General features: G+C 44.0%; 2 protein-coding genes across 2 annotated transcripts in view; both read right to left on the bottom strand.

The window, feature by feature from the left end:
• Positions 1-3,434, bottom strand: part of tns1a (tensin 1a) — a 53,416-nt gene extending 49,982 nt beyond the window's left edge. The window contains exons 1-3 of the mRNA XM_080835016.1: positions 3,306-3,434; positions 2,727-2,777; positions 2,274-2,396 (exon numbers count right to left, since the gene is read on the bottom strand). Coding sequence (XP_080691142.1) covers positions 2,274-2,396; positions 2,727-2,777; positions 3,306-3,338 — 207 coding nt within the window. The 5' untranslated portion in view covers positions 3,339-3,434. The remainder of the gene's footprint in view (positions 1-2,273; positions 2,397-2,726; positions 2,778-3,305) is intronic.
• A 10-nt stretch (positions 3,435-3,444) lies between these two features.
• Positions 3,445-17,765, bottom strand: part of LOC308362833 (tensin-1-like) — a gene marked incomplete at both ends in the record, with an annotated part of 72,554 nt that continues 58,233 nt past the window's right edge. Inside the window, 3 exons of the mRNA XM_080835561.1 lie at positions 3,445-3,474; positions 10,472-10,513; positions 16,377-16,415. Of these exons, the coding sequence (XP_080691687.1) occupies positions 3,445-3,474; positions 10,472-10,513; positions 16,377-16,415 (111 nt within the window). The remainder of the gene's footprint in view (positions 3,475-10,471; positions 10,514-16,376; positions 16,416-17,765) is intronic.

The following is a 17,765-nucleotide window of genomic DNA, read 5'->3' on the forward strand; positions in this document are numbered from 1 at the left end:
GGGCACGGGGTTCTGACACAGCACACACAGCCTCAGCTCTGTACTCCACAGCTGTTTTTTTCTTCTCTTCTCGTCTCTTCTCGTCTCTTAAATGCGTCAATTGGTGGAAAGTGCTGTTGGATGGAGAGGGGGTGGGGGCAGGGGGAGAGATGATTGGGCTGATGGGGACACAGGCTGGCATTGTGGGGGCCAGAGAGCCTCATGTCAGCTGTCAGCTGGAACTGGTGAGGGGAGCGACTGAGAGCCAAGCGATGGGGGTACAGTTAATCAAATGGCCCCTCGCTCTGAAAGAACACTATTAACTCCTACATCTCCCCTCCTAAACCCCTCGTAATTTCCCCTTTCTGCGTACATCACCCCCCCCCCCCCTCCACCACACACACATCCACACATACCACCCCAGCCCCCTATACATACCCCCCAACCACCACCACCACACCACAAGCTTCCATTTCCACGGGAGCGAAATGGGCTGCGGCGGTTTCCATGGCGACGCAGTGTTTGGAAGCTCGGCGGAGAGAACACACACACTTAATGACTCGCTTTATTTACACTGCGCTGCAGTCTGGAGCCGCGGAGCGATCGGGTTGCCTTTCAAAGCCCAGCCGCACGGAGATGTGAGCGGGGAAGAGAAATGGCCCCTGGACTGCACTGATGAAATGACACAGAGCGGCTCTCTGCTTGCCGGGGCTATTGTGCTTCTTGATTGAAATCCTTTTTTTCTATGTTGTTGGCATTGGGATAGGTGGTAGTGTTGGTTTATTTATTTATGTGTGTGTGTGTGTGTGTGTGGTTGTGTGTGTGTGTGTGTGTGTGTGTGTGTGTGTGTGTGTGTGTGTGTGTGTGTGTGTGTGTGTGTGTGTGTGTGTGTGTGTGTGTGTGTGTGTGTGTGTGTGTGTGTGTATGTGTGTGTGTGTGTGTGTGTGTGTGTGTGTGTGTGTGTGTGTGTGTGTGTGTGTGAGAGAGAGAGAGAGAGAGAAAGAGAGAGAGATTGAGATAGGACAGAACTGCAGTGTGTGTGTGTGTGTGTGTGTGTGTGTGTGTGTGTGTGTGTGTTTGTGAGAGAGCGAGAGAGCGAGAGATTAAGCTAGGACAGAACTGCAGTGTGTGTGTGTGAGAGAGATATAGACAGAGAAAGACAGAACTGCAGTGCATGAGTGCATGTGTCTGTGTGTGTGTGAGAAAGAGTCTGTATCATGCCACTGCACATAGCTGTAAACTGTGAACTCTTAAACTACAGCAAGTCAATAGCCCACTCAGTCTGCCATGTAACATTCTCACCCAGTCTAGTCACCATCTAACATTCTCACCCATTCTAGTCACCATCTAACATTCTCACAGTGGGACAAACTGTATATTCACTAACCACAGGTAGGCCTGAGCCCCACACACTCAAAGGTTCCACAGACAGAAGCACACTGTCAACCCCCCCGTTAGTGTGATGTTAGGGGTGCTGTCAGTGGCAATGGTAGGAGAGCGCCCCCTACTGTATGTTTTGTTAACACACAGCTGCCGTGCCTCAAATGGGAGTCTTCAGTGCATACACTACTTAATCAATCCTTGTGGTCTATCCTGCTAAATAAATATGCAGTATGACCATACTTCAGTGACACATGCACTGTCTAAAGAGCTAGACTAGAGACTGGGTGACTTGAGAAAAATGTTTGTCTGGACTGCCAGCACTTTAGCATCCTTTTATACTTTTCAGTGAGCCTATGGTTTGTGTCAGAGAAGTACAAATTCTCTGTGAAGTATTAACTAGCATTGTGGGTTTATCCCTACTAGTCCAGTGTGTCTTTTCTGGTGTTTGCCAGTGACAGAATATTAATAAGCACGCTAAAGTTGAAGAAGGGACCGGAGGACGAATCATGTTTCTGGAGGTTTAATTCAGCTTGGAGACCCCTCTCAGCTGCTGCTTCGAGAAAGGCCTACCTAATAGCAGAATGTGTTTGGCATTTATATATTCAGTCAGGTTACAGTACAGAAGGAGAGGGGAGGGCCACACCCTTTAGGTGAGAGGACGGGGGACAGTTGGGAGGGGTTCAACTATGGGGGAGGAGGTTGATGCTAGGACACAAAGGACTCTAGGAAGAGGGGGAGGGGGGTCACGTGTCAATTGTTAAGGGAGAGACAGTACACATCCAGAATAAGTTGCAGATACAGAACAAGCAGTTAATGTCCTACTACAACAGAATAGCAATATTTCCAGTTCCATCACCAGTGAGTGTCAGTGTGTGTGTTTGGAGTGTTTGTAGGTGTGTCAGATGACTGACCTTGTTGTGTAGAACAACCACGTTGTGGACATCTGCGTTAAGCCAGGTGTCCATGGCCTTGCAGATGCTACAGATCTTATCCAGGGCAGGAGCATGCTGATCCGGCCAGCCAAAGTCCATCACCTGAGCACACACACACACACACACACACACACACACACACACACACACACACACACACACAAAGATGGCAACGTCAAAACAGTACAGAGTGAATTTCAATTTAAATGACAGTAAGTGTGTGTGTGTGTGTGTTTGAGGGTGAGTGAAAGAGAGTGAGAATCAAAGTAAGAGAGAGAAAACCGATATGCAGAGAATAGGACAGACATAGTAGGAAGAGTGTGGTAAAAACATTAAAACATAAACACAAAACAATTTAATTAATACAACCTTAATGACCTGAGCCTGATTATTTGTTTATAAATAAAAATAAATCGCCATGTGAGAGCTTACCTTTGGGTTCAGCTTGGTGATGTCATTTCTGCGGTCACTCAAGTTAAGAACCTGTAACCATGGGAACAGACACATTAGACATAAGTGAGATAGGAGGACATACAGCTGTAAAGACCAAGGTCATTTAAAGACTTAAACTCAGGCCAGGACCTCATCAACACACACTAGTTCCTTCAGGTGGGATTATGATACTATGTGGACCCAAAAAAATGAGTTTAAAAGTGAACCAACTACAGTTCTCCTACTAAGACAAAACAAGGCTCTTTTAGACAGCTATAACGCTGTATAAATTGTCCCGTCAGCACCCTCCATACACCACACACACACACACACACACACACACACACACACACACACACACACACACACACACACACACACACACACACACATCTACGTGAGCAACCAAACAGAAACCACTCAGAAACCACACAGAAGGCTTCGTCTACAGGTTTCAGGTTTTAAATTAAGTAGATTTATAAGTACGCCTCTGACACTGCGCAAATAGGGCTAACCACACTACTCCTCCACCACTATAAGACTGGATCTGCTAGCACACCCCTGTCACATTGGGCTCACCAGGTAGTGTTCTCCATGTTTGGACCTCATCATGGCCGCAACGTCCTTGAGGTGGGAGGTGTAGCTGTGCTCGTCGGAGCCCGTGGGGAAGGACAGCGAGATGATCCGCTCGGTGATGTAGACCAGGTCCACCTCTGTGTCATCCAGGTTCTGGATCATACTGAGGCTCCTGGTGGTGAGGGAAAACACACACGTGTTCAGAGTATGGACACAGACCCCCCCCCCCCCCACACACACACACACACATTCCCACAAAAACTCATACAGACACACAGGAAAAGTATTGATTAGCTTTGGTCTTTATCATCATTGTCAAAAAGCCAACTACAAACAGGCCCCTTCCAAGTTTAACGTCTTCAGTTTTGACACCCTTGTCTTTTCTGTGCCATCAAGTGTTGCCCCATTGCTGTCTAATGAGGACAAGGCCAGACTCAACAGGCAGCTAAGTGACAGGATGCTGAACTTCAACCATACCCTCTCCATTCACACTGAACAACAATGACTTCTCGTGGAGAGGCTCAATGACGAACGCTCTGATGAAAAGGCTTTAATCACACACACAGGGTCTGGATGGGGACCTTGACAACCAGATGCGAGAGATGCTGAGCAGACGCAATCAATCACCACGAGACCACAAGCCCCGGAGACAAGGAACAATGGGGAGGATGCACAAGGATGAGTATCAGAGATGGGACAGCTGTGAGTATATCAGGGAGAACACACACTCATTCATGCAAACACTCATTCATGCAAACACTCAATCACACACACACTCTCTTAGTTCTTAGTTCTTACCTGGAGGGTCTCTGACGAGAGTCCTGGCTTCTGATAGACTTGGTGGATCCCTATGAAAAGAGGTTGAAGGTTGTATTCAAGTTTTTGCTGTTTTCAAAGGTATGTTTTTGTTTTCGGTAGCTAGTTTTTACAAATTAATTTTGAATTCTTCAAATTCATTTTCATAGAACATAGTACGGTCATGTGAAGGGGAGACAGAAACACCTGTGGTTACCACTGAGGCTCTTCACTGTGTTGTCTCTCCCAAATGTATTTCAACCAACTACAATAATTGGGCAGCTCCCTAACCTTTTATCATTGACAGGTGCTCTTTTGTAAGTATTTGCCTAGCAGTTCTGTGGGCTATTAGCTAGTTAGCTTGTTAGTTTTAGACAGGAACTCCTTACTGTCACTAGCAAAACTTTTGCCAATTTGCAATCTTCTCATGAGGATTTCAATCAAGACAATTTCCCTGTAGATCACACAAGTAGTATACATTTAATGAGCAGATTATTTCAGAGTCTACTGACCAACTTAGTCCTCATAGCTTATCCTGGTTTCCCCTAGGTGGGAACATTGCCTGTTCATGTACAAATGTGCATCATAGGTATATTGAGTATATGAGCTTCATCCACAGTGCCACAAATACTGACTTCCACCAGTGTATTTTTTTGTCAGCAGATAGGTTTCAAAAGACAGATGGCATTTTATGTCACTCCCTTTTTCTCTATGTGTTCCTGGGATCATCAATTCAGTCAGACAATATACATCCAAAACAGAGGTTTCTGAGATGCCTGTCATTCAGCCTAATTAGTTCACTTGCTTTGATTTAGACTTCCTTGGTCCCTCAAGGATTAAGCAGAACATGTGTGCAATATCTGCTAACCATATGCACATAAATCATCTCACTCAATATAATCTAGACAGCTGAATGGCAAAACAGACAATCAACATGCTCATCTTCAGAATCCTCTGAATCTTATAAATGAGTCCATGTAACCATTCAGGATATGTTTACTTTTTACAAGGCCGTGGTTTTCCAAAAGAAGGACAATGTCAACATCAAAAAGAGCATCTAAAAAGAGAACACCATGCTTGGTAAAGAGTGTCAAGTAAAGAAAGAAAACAAAGTATTAAGGATGTTTATGTGGTTTAGTGACCCACATGGGCTTAACTACATAATGAGCAGGAAGTGCAGTGCAACAGGACCTGAGCTATATTCACTGACACCCAATTTAAGACTTTATTTAACCTGCATCAAAATAGTAGTTTGGAGGACAATCTAATTTTCAATCATTGATTCGATTACAGGGAGGTGCAGCGAGGTTTTGTCTTGAGTCTGGGAATCTGAACCTTTGAAACTGAAGTCTAAAACTTCTGAAAAGAAAAAAAGAGGCTCTGCATCCGTTAAAAATCTCTACAGACAAGCTTCAATAAACTGCTCGGATAAGTCTAAGGTTTCATACAAAACAATTCCTGATAACACCTGACAAGGGTCCTGACAAGGTATCATGCAGTAAACTTTATCATCAAAGATTTAATTCAGTCAACTTCACTGGCAATAATGAGGTAATAAAATGTATTGAAAATATTGAGATGTTATACAATAAACTTGTCTGACATCACCAGGGCTTGGACTGCTGAGAGTAGGAAGTGATTCTACAGTATGCTAGGCTCTCAGCTGTTCCAGTCTGTATGAGTCTAGACAGAGAGAGAGAGAGAGAGAGAGAGAGAGAGAGAGAGAGAGACAGAGACAGAGACAGAGAGACAGAGTGAGAGAGAGAGAGAGAGAGAGAGAGAGAGAGAGAGAGATAGACAGAGACAGAGAGAGAAATAGAGAGAGACAGAGACAGCGAGGGAGAGACACAGAGAGATAGAGAGAGAGAGAGAGAGAAAGAGAGAGACAGAGTGAGAGAGAGAGAGAGAGAGAGGGAGATAGACAGAGACAGAGATAGAGAGAGAAATAGAGAGAGACAGCGAGGGAGAGACACAGAGAGATAGAGAGAGAGAGAGAGAGAGAGAAAGAGAGAGGAAGAGAGAGAGAGAGAGCGAGAGAGAGAGAGGGTGTGTGTGTTTGTGTGTGGGAGAGTTGAAGCGTGGAAATCAATGCGTTTAAACTGGACTAGAAGGTTCTGAGCACTTGCTGTGACTCATCAGTGAAAGTCTACTGGTACCATGTCATTTCCTCCCAATAAGACTCTCGTCTGAGAAAAATAAGCTATAATGAAATCCATTATCCTCGCCAGAACAACAAGAAACAGATGTTCCTGGGAAGAAAAAAAAGTAACGGAGACCCGTGTAGCGAGGAGAAAAACAAACACACACGTATAGGATGCTGGGGAAGCTTTTGCCGTGGTTAGAGATGCATGCGTATGTGGTGGGCTATAGACAGGAGCCACAGACAGCCTTTTTTGGCACGGGAGAAATGAGGGAAAAAGCAGCCAGTGCCAAAGCATCGGAACCAGAACCAACATCCACCCAAACGGACCCCTCTCTCCTGCTAACTTTACCGCTCTTAATCGCTCTCTCATTCTCTCCTTCTCTCCCTCTATCCATCTCTCCCCCTCTCTCACACACTCTTCCCCCATCTCTCTCCCTAACTCTCTTTTTCCAGCTCCCTCTCTCCCTCTGCTAGAACCATCAGCTCTTGTAAAACCACTAGCACCCATTCCCCCCAGGCTGCTCCTAATCCGGCCATCTACCCAACCAGCCCACCATCCATCCATCCGTCCATCCATCCATCCATCCATCCATCCTTCCATCCATCCATCCATCCATCCATCCATCCATCCCTCCATCCATCCATCCGTCCGTCCATCCATCCATCCATCCATCCATCCATCCATCCATCCATCCATTCATCCATCAATCCCTCCTTCCATTCATCCATCCATCCTTCCATCCATCCATCCATCCATCCGTCCGTCCGTCCATCCATCCATCCATCCATTCCTCCATCCATCCATCCATGCATCCGTCCATCCATCTATCCATCCATCCATCCATCCATCCATCCATCCATCCATCCTTCCATCCATCCATTCATCCAGTGGTGGCCTCATGGAGCCCGGGGGGAAAAGGGCGACCAGAGAGCTGCTTCAGCACAATCCTCCTGCTCTGTGCTGAGATTGAAACCAGCTGCAGATATGAAGTCTGCCTGTGCAGTCACACGCTGTGTGTTCTCTATCTCTCTCTCTATATCTATCTATCTCTCTCTCTCTCTCTCTCACACACACACACACTAACTGACACTGAAGGCTGAATGAGAAAGCTAATTTAGTCATAGAAAGTGGAAAGAAGAAAGAAGAGGGGAAAAAAAGGGAGACGGAATGGGAGAGATAGAGAGAGAGAGTGAAGGAGTGAGAAAGAGAAAGAGAGAGAGGATGGCGTCAGACGATGAGAATGAGAGGTGTCCCCTAGATATGCAGTGTTTTCTACTTTGTTTAAATTAACCTATTAAAGCCTGTTATTCAAATGCACTCTAAAAACAGCCTACCTTGAACAGGTGGCCTGTACTTCGTCTCCATGCTGACCTGAGGTTGAAGAGGCGTCTCCGTAGCGACCTGGCTGGGTTCATGCTTCCTACGTTGCTTCTTGTATTTCCTCCTAAATCAGCTGTTCCGCTCCCTCCTCCGTATAAACTTCTAATCACGGCTCCACGACTGAGACACACAAACCCATATTCATGCGTCTGAATCTACTCATTCTTTCTCTCTCAGTCTTCATCGAACTCCCCTCTCCTCTCCTCCCTTTCCTTCTCATTTCATCTCTTGCTTTCTTTTTTCCGTCCTCTCTCTTTCTCTCCCTCACACTACCTCTTTCCCTCCCTCTTTAAGCTCTCTCCTCCCTCCCAGCAGTCATCTATCCTTTTTTTCCATTTCTCTCTTTTCTCTCTCACACATGCTGCGTGTTTAGTGAGGGGAGGTGTGTGTGTGTGTGTGTGTGTGTGTGTATGCCTGTGTTTTTTAAGTATAAGATTGTGTGTGAGTGTCTCTGTTTCTGACAAACACACACATAGACACACACACACACACACACTCACACACACACACACATATATATATATACAGTATATATACATGTCTTCAGCTTGTCTCTTACAGATTATAGGTCACAAATGAGATGTATGTCAGTTGACACACGCATAGATTTAAGCCGTGAATCTTTGATCCAATCCAAGTATTAACTCTAGGGAATCGTGTCATCGTGTGTCCCCTATACAAGTGACCTAACTCTCCTTGACATCTTTCTTAAGCTCTTCCAAGTCAGAGTGTTTTCCTCTGTCTGTTCCCATTCTCAAACACACAACAAACACACAGCGACCCTGTGACCCATAACCCACCCCGGGCTGTAATGCACCCAAACACAAAAAAACAGCACAGAATCGAATAATAGCTCTTTAAACCAGAGTCGAGTATTAGTGTCAGGAATTTTTCTCTTAGTCGACCGGGTCTGATACCCCGAGTTCCATCTGATGTTTTGAACCTTCCTGGGATGTGAAAGTGCACTGCAGCTGACCATGGCTGATTCAATTAGCTAAACACTGGGGCGTTCACACTGAGCATGCTGCTGTGGCGCATACGCTAACCTAATAACACACAATGCCCCGTCGTTTCCTCTTTCTGCCCGAACAACTGCCGGAGAGGAAGACACTCTACTTATATTTGGGAGTGTGTGTGCGTGTGTGTGTGCGTGTGTGTGTGTGCGTGTGTGAGTGTGTGTGCGCAGAACATAGTTCTGCAGAAACACTAGATGAAAAAAATTCGAGCAAAATGCAGTTGCGCACTGGCTGAACTCTCCGGCTGGCATGTCTTGTGATGTGTTCCCAGGCAAATCTAGCCATACGCACAGTGTCACAAGCTTGGGGTCAGGTTATCCTTTCTTTTGAACGTGTGTGTGTGTGTGTGTGTGTGTGTGTGTGTGTGTGTGTGTGTGTGTGTGTGTGTGTGTGTGTGGTGTGTGTGTTTGTGTGTGTGTGTGTGTGTGATCCTCTTGTTAACTGCAACTCAACGTGCTAAAGACTAAACTAAAAAGGCTGGTGTGCTTGGGGCATGGTTTAGAATGTTGCCCATCCAATGAGTGGTAATATAATCGTGAGCAGACACATGCATGCATGCTTCCTAAGGATGCTAATCTTATACAGCAAACATCTACATATGGACATCTGCCCGTTCTGAATTTTAATTTAAACAAGAGAAAAATCGACTGCACAAGCCAGGCTTCACAGACTTCTAACAGTTGTGCACTTAGAACTAAACAAGAGTACAGAACAACCACTAGGGCATCTTCTTAGAGCAGGAACAACGAGATCACTCTTGGCTGAAAAGAAGGTCCCCAAAATGTAAACGTAAATGTTCACTTATATAACACTGTGGAAAGTATTATAGTATGTCTGACTTTTGTACAGTACAGTACAGTACAGTGTAGCTTAGTATAGTACAGTACAGTACAGTACAGTACAGTAGAGTACAGTACGGCACAGTTCAGTATAGTTCAGCACAGTATAGTATAGTTCAGCACAGTATAGTAGTTCAGTACAGTACAGAACTATATAGTATAGTACAGTATAGTACAGTATAGTACAGTACAGTATAGCACAGTACAGTAAAGTATAGTATAGTATAGTATAGCCGATGTACCTCAGGGGCAGAAAGGAATCAACAAAGGTCTTATTCAAGAGGATCCACAACAGAGATCTACCATGCCACTACCTCAGTGCAGCCCAATAGTATTGCCATAGGGCACGTGAAGGCCAACAGTATTGCCATAGGGCACGTGAAGGCCAACAGTATTGCCATAGGGCACGTGAAGGCCAACAGTATTGCCATAGGGCACGTGAAGGCCAACAGTATTGCCATAGGGCACGTGAAGGCCAACAGTATTGCCATAGGGCACGTGAAGGCCAACAGTATTGCCATAGGGCACGTGAAGGCCAACAGTATTGCCATAGGGCACGTGAAGGCCAACAGTATTGCCATAGGGCACGTGGAGTTTTGCTTCATAATTAGCTCAAGGCCCCAGAAAGTAATTTCAAGGACATGGGAATCCCTGCAATGCTCCATCATAAGCTACTCTTATCAGACCATGCAGCCAACGCACAGTTTACACAGATTACCAAAGAGGGGTCCTTCACAAACTTATGACGGAGGCTGTTATGGAAGACTGTTTTGTTGTTTTTTAGGACTGAAATGACTTGGGGGGAAAAAGGACGTGGTATAAAGGTTTTTACAGTGTTCAGAAACAGCTTAAACAACTGTGAGTGTAGGAGCGTTCTGTTTTTTGGTGTATTGTGTCCTCTAAAGAGCTGAAGATAGGGGAAGAAGGGGACGAGGAAGAGGAGGAGAGGAGAAGAAATCTGGATTCCAGGTAAAGAGAGAAAGAGAGGAACTTACCGGAGTCTCTACATGTTTCAGGGGAAGTTCAGCAGTGGGAGGCTAAGGCAAAGAGAGAGAGAGACAGACATTGTAAGAACTAAAAAGACAGTGTTTTCTCATTGCTGACTGTCAATTTTATAAACATTCTTTCAATGCTAATGTACCATCTACGCTCTTTTCTCTCACTGTCTCACTAATGCCTATACACACTCACAGAGAGAGAGATAGAGAAGGAGAGAGAGAGAGAGGAAGAGAGGGAGAGAAAGAAAGAAAGAAAGAGAGAGAGAGAGATAGAGAGAGAGAGAGAAAGAGAGCGAGAGAGATCTTAACATGCAAAACTTCCCAAGAGCGGAATCTTTGACCAACACCCATTCAAACATCCAGACAGACACAGCCTTAGAGAAAGATTAACTAGAGTTAACACACAGTATCCGGCCCAGCCTCTAGTCTAGCCCAGCATCCAGCTGTTACTACTGCTGCACAACCAGCAGCTGCCACCAGAGAGGGACAGAGTGCTGTGTGCGTGTGTGTGTGTGTGTGTGTGTGTGCGTGTGTGTGCGCGTGTGTGTGCGTGTGCGTGTGCGTGTGTGTGCTTGTGTGTCTGTGTGTGTCTGTGTGTGTCTGTATGTGTCTCTGTGTATCTGTATGTGTCTGTGTGTGTCTGTGTGTGTCTGTGTGTGTCTGTGTGTATGTGTGTGTGTCCAGTCCAGCATCCATCTGTCTATATATATAGCTGCATAACCAACAGGCATAGTCAGCATCTTTAAGAATGACTGTAAGACAGATCTTTATTGTCAGTTGATGAACTACAAATCATGAGATAAAAGTAGGGTCTGTGATATAAATATATATAAAAGCCTTCAAACATAACCCTCAATTTTGGTACATTTGCTTTGGAACCTATATTCAGTGATTGTACACATCATAAATGTCCCTGTTTCCTAAAAATGTGAATCATTAACACATGTCTGATGTAAAAGTAGAATTTAAATAATAGATAGCTCTCTTATAATTCCTAATAAGTACTGTTTTAAGGAGGCATAAGGCTATACATACTGAAATACCGATGACAATCCATCCAGATGATACATTATGAATGAACAACTGATGAATTATGAACTAAGGATTTCATAGAAAGAATTGCTCATGTATTTTTTAGTAATTGAAGTAGGCATGGCGGTGCTGGTGGGCAGAGGAGGAGAGTGGGGTTGGGGAAGGAGAGGCGCTGAATGGGGAGTCGTTGGACTCAGAAGCGACAAGACTATACATGACTTTACACAGGGAAGAGCCACATGCATGCACAAACACACACACACACGCACGCACACATGCACGCATGCACAAACTTCAGAATTAGAATCAGAATTGGATTTATTGCCAAGTAGGTTTACACCTACCTGGATTTTTTTCTGGTGTATAGGATAAAGTAAACATAAAACATACAAACACAATAAGTACTACACATAACATAAAACATAAAAACACAATAAGTACTACACATATCATAAACATAAAAACACAGTACTACACAGAAGGAAAGTTCTACACATAAGAACAAAAAAACACAATATATACGATACAAATATATAAACAATGGATATAAAGAAATAAAGTGGAAAGTGAATGCAAAATGCAAAACAGCAGTGCGATGTGAATGTGCAATGTGCAATGTTATGTGTGTTAATGTAACACAGACTTGTGTGGGGGTGTGATAAGAGTCCAAGTCAGGTTGAGGTCCCAGGCCTTGTTGTTGTGTCTCGTTCTGCGGTCCGTTATGCGGTCCGTTATTAACCGATAGCGGACCGTTGCTATGCAATAATGACCGCTGTCAAGGAAAGTGGCCTTTTTGCCTCTGATTACCGTCTTTTATTAGCAATCCGTAAGTAGTCCGGTAACTTATCAATGGAGTTTCAGCGGACGGTTGAGCAGCTGTGTTCTAAAGAATGTTCAACGTCTTTGAAGTTCAACGTCTTTGGCAAACTATTTCTCTGCGTTTTAACACTACGTATAGTAACACATATATTGTAAAAAGACACACTGTGTTAAGTACATTTTTTGTTTTGGCAAGTAGCCGTATAATAAGCGGGATAACTCCGCTTCGCGATGGGGTGCTGTTTGCCCTGTCGGGGCTTATTTTCCGGACAATGACCTGCGTTCTATACATTATCCCTTACTTAATGTATGGAAGAACATTGGGATGGCCCATTCAAATTAACGGTATTTTTTTGGAACATTCTGAAGAGCCGTATAATAAGATAGTATAAATGTGCTCATATCTCTATTATTATGATAGTATTAAGGTGTTGGTGCTTATATCTCTATTATTATAATAGTGTTAAGGTGTCGCTGCTTCTATCTCTATTATTATGATAGTATAAAGGTGTCTGTGCTTATATCTCTATTATTATGATAGTATAAAGGTGTTGGTGCTCATATCTCTATTAATATGATAGTATAAAGGTGTCGATGCTCATATCTCTATTATTATGATAGTATAAAGGTGTCGCTGCTTCTATCTCTATTATTATGATAGTATAAAGGTGTTGGTGCTCATATCTCTATTAATATGATAGTATAAAGGTGCTCATATCTCTATTATTATGATAGTATAAAGGTGTCGATGCTTATATCTCTATTATTATGATAGTATAAAGGTGTCTGTGCTTCTATCTCTATTAATATGATAGTATAAAGGTGTCGCTGCTTCTATCTCTATTATTATGATAGTATAAAGGTGTTGGTGCTTATATCTCTATTAATATGATAGTATAAAGGTGCTCATATCTCTATTATTATGATAGTATAAAGGTGTCGCTGCTTCTATCTCTATTAATATGATAGTATAAAGGTGTTGGTGCTCATATCTCTATTAATATGATAGTATAAAGGTGTCGATGCTTATATCTCTATTATTATGATAGTATAAAGGTATCTGTGGTACAGTGGTGAGGGTTGCCACCCTTGGTTAACACAGGTTTGACTCCTGGCCTCAGCTGAATGTCTTTGGAAGTAACTTTTGATAAAAGCGTCAGCTAGATACAGGGGTAGAATGCATTAAAGTGCATTATTACTGTCGCTTTCAAAGGTGTAGACAAACGTTGCATAGCTCTTTAAGCAAAACAAAACCAAAGTCATGGATTTGAAATGTTAGCTACAATATATTGCATTTTTGTTTTCAGTAGCTTAATGTAACTGATGTAAGTGATATATGCACTTCAGTCATACCCCTCCATGGAAAGGGAGTGTGGTGGGATTTTGTTTACACTAAACAAGCATTCAGTGTTTCTGTTTGATATCAAGATAGTTCTACTCATCCTCTCTAGCCTGGATACCAGACCGAACTTAGCCCCGCCCACAACATTTGAGGTATGGAAGTTCGGTCTGGCACTGCTCCGTTGGGGAAAAATTAACAGAAGGTAGGATTCTGCCGGACCAATCAAATTGTCAGGGCGGGCTTTATACGATAATGGACAGATGATCAACCGTAACGTAATCAACTACGTCACCAACGCTTGGGTTGAATTCGTTTTCAACAAACATGGCTGCCACTGGAGAGCTAAAAGTTGGGCATTCAAGTCTGTTTTAGAAGACATTCACAGCACATTCATTTTGAAAGAATAACAGAGAAATGCGATGAAGGCATTTGTCGATTGATAAGATGTTTTTGCTGTCTTTCCTACAGGATCCGATAAAAGTTTAATGTATCAGCTGGCCCCGTCGTGATACTACGTTGCTCTGATTGGTTCTAGGTATATCCAATTGAGTGAAGAGGTATTTTTCCCCTGGTTCGGTTGAAAACACGCCCCACGCCTCACTGAGCAGTACCAGACTCATATTCTGACTAGAATTATGAGTATGACATCGTCAGGCTACATCCTCTCACTAAAGCAGTGTTTCTCAACTGGTGGGCCGCAACCCAAAAGTGGGTCGAGCAATCATTCTGTATGGATCGCAGAGTGGTGGTGTGTCTGTGTTCCTTCAAAACTTCAATGACTTTTGTAGAAAATGTATGAACAGTAACTTTTCCAAAAGGAAAAAGCTGAGTCTTCGTGGTTCTCATGCCTCAATCGCAAAGGGAAAAGGTAGTTCTCTGAGCGAAACATAGTTCTGCGTGAGCAGCAGACATATGTGACCTACTACTGTATGAGAGTGTGAGGTGATGTATGTGACCTACTACTGTATGAGAGTGTGAGGTGAATATGTGGCCTACTACTGTATGAGAGTGTGAGGTGAATATGTGGCCTACTACTGTATGAGAGTGTGAGGTGAATATGTGACCTACTACTGTATGAGAGTGTGAGGTGAATATGTGACCTACTACTGTATGAGAGTGTGAGGTGAATATGTGACCTACTACTGTATGAGAGTGTGAGGTGAATATGTGGCCTACTACTGTATGAGAGTGTGAGGTGAATATGTGGCCTACTACTGTATGAGAGTGTGAGGTGATGTATGTGACCTACTACTGTATGAGAGTGTGAGGTGATGTATGTGACCTACTACTGTATGATAGTGTGAGGTGAATATGTGGCCTACTACTGTATGAGAGTGTGAGGTGAATATGTGGCCTACTACTGTATGAGAGTGTGAGGTGATGTATGTGGCCTACTACTGTATGAGAGTGTGAGGTGAATATGTGGCCTACTACTGTATGGGAGTGTGAGGTGATGTATGTGACCTACTACTGTATGAGAGTGTGAGGTGAATATGTGGCCTACTACTGTATGAGAGTGTGAGGTGAATATGTGACCTACTACTGTTTGAGAGTGTGAGGTGACGTATGTGACCTACTACTGTATGAGAGTGTGAGGTGACGTATGTGACCTACTACTGTATGAGAGTGTGAGAGGATGTATGTGGCCTACTACTGTATGAGAGTGTGAGGTGAATATGTGACCTACTAATGTATGAGTGTGAGGTGACGTGACGGCTGGAGTAGTGCTGTAACGTAAACGGCTGTCTACAAAGATGCAGCTGATGGACTATTTGAATCATTGCGGTAGAATTCTTAACTCAGTTAGAAAAGTAACTGAGTTGAGCTAATTACTCTAGCCATAGTGTACATAGTATGCGAACCCTTTTTTTCCTTGGGCTAATATGTTGAATTCAGGAATACACGTAGACCCCATGTTTACGTTATTGTTTGAATTCTATTCAAGGCCAGATTAGGTAAGTAGCACTGCTCTAAAGTCTATTCTCTTACACCAAGGCCAGTAATCCCCAGAGGATTTGCTTCGGAAAGAGTGTAGAAAACAAAAGAGGGAGGGAAAAAGTCTGTAAATGTCAGCATGAACACACACATGACTCTTTCAGGAGTCCCATCATATGATCCATAGGCACGGCCATAAAGAGTTGTTGTGGTGGGGATTTGGGCCCTGAACTGTGCAGACTGTGTTTGTGCGCTGAGGCGAGTTTGAACCAAGACCCTGTTCCTGGTGCAGCAAACACACACACACACACACACACACCTACACACACACACACACAATTACACACACACACACACACACACACACACACACAATTACACACACACACACACACACACACACACACACACACACACACACACCTACACACACACACACACACACACAATCACACACACACACACACACACACACACACACACAATCACACACACACACACACACACACACACACACACACACACACACACACACACACACAGATCCAGCATAAGGTCATAATGTGATAGTATCTCCCAACGTGAAAAGAGGACAAATATATGCAGCTTCAGTCACCTTCTGATGTACATAATTCCACAAAATCCTCTTATGGATTGTGTATGCATAGCTGTGTGTGTGTGTGTGTGTGTGTGTGTGTGTGTGTGTGTGTGTGTGTGTGTGTGTGTGTGTGTGTGTGTGTGTGTGTGTGTGTGTGTGTAAAAGATAGTGCTTACCAGCTCAAAGTTGGTACCGGTTGTGCAGGAACTGGTGACCTGTGGAGAGGCAGAGAGATTAGAGCAGTCAGGTCTGGGCTGCATACAACTTTAACAAATCTCCCATGAACCTTCACTCGGCTTCGTACCTCATCACACACACACACACACGCAGAGGCACACACACACACACAGAGGCACAGACAAACACACACATACTCCTGCTGAAAAGTGGGGTTGCTGCCAAGTATTTCTTCAGGATAGGTAAATGCCTGCTCCCCCATCCAAATCGCCTGACAGCACTGTAACATTGACTCCTTGCTGGCAAACACAGCCAACCACCTGGTCATGGGGCACACTGACAGTGCAGACGGTCCTTGAACGACAAGCAACACGTGTGACAAACACCGTTATCTCCCGTACCATCACAGAAACATGGACGCTCTTGAATAAAACATTTCATGTTTTTGTGTTCTCTCTCTCCCCCTCTCTCTCGCTCTCTCTCTCTCTCTCTTTCCAAGGCTAAATTGCATCATTTGATTTTCAGTTCTATTTTAGGGTCTGGTCACACAGGCTTTGGATGTACTCCTGGATCTTTCAGTGTGAGCCGTCAACAGGATGTTTTCATCACCCAGAAACAGGAGAAACACCAGGAATAGCCCACTAATTGTAAGACTGTGTGTGTGTGTGTGTGTTTGGTGTGTGGTGCTGCTGTTCTGCTAGCGGATGTGTGTGCACTACATGCAAGGGCCTATCAGGGGACCCCAGTCATGCAGGAAGGATGTCATTATGATCTGAGGGACACAGCATGACAAAAGCTGTCACTAGCTCATCAATAGACTTCAATCATTGGTGCTTAGTTGGAGGGGAACTGCATCATATAGGTGCTGTTGTTAAGCTGAGGGAAGAGTGGAAATGGGGGGTTAAAGGGGGGCAAGTCACATTCAGACCAGATCAAAAATTAGGCTGTACTCCTTTAAGAGGTAAAACATTCATGTTTTGGGTTTCATTTACGGTAATGTCAAGGCTTGCGTTTAAGCAGCATTAACACTTTTCCATTCCATAGATAGGAAGGGACTAGAGTAGGGTAGAGTGAGGACTAGAGGTTGAGACTACACCAACCCACCCTCCCCCCTACAAACACACATGCTCAGATACACATAAATAAAACACCATATAATCCCTACTACGAGAGTGTATTTTGGTGATGAAAATGATGGAAAAAAACACCCATAGAGCAGCATTCCTATTCTTAATGTCTGTGTGTGTGTGTGTGTGTGTGTGTGTGTGTGTGGCAGAGAGCGGACATCCTGCAGAAACCAGACAGATCTTCACTCGCACTGCCGAAGAGCATGATGGATGAGATGTCTGCAGACATGGCGGCCTCATCGGCACTCTGACAAACGCACT

Source organism: Sprattus sprattus (assembly GCF_963457725.1).
Source record: "Sprattus sprattus genome assembly, chromosome: 3".
NCBI lineage: Eukaryota > Metazoa > Chordata > Actinopteri > Clupeiformes > Clupeidae > Sprattus > Sprattus sprattus.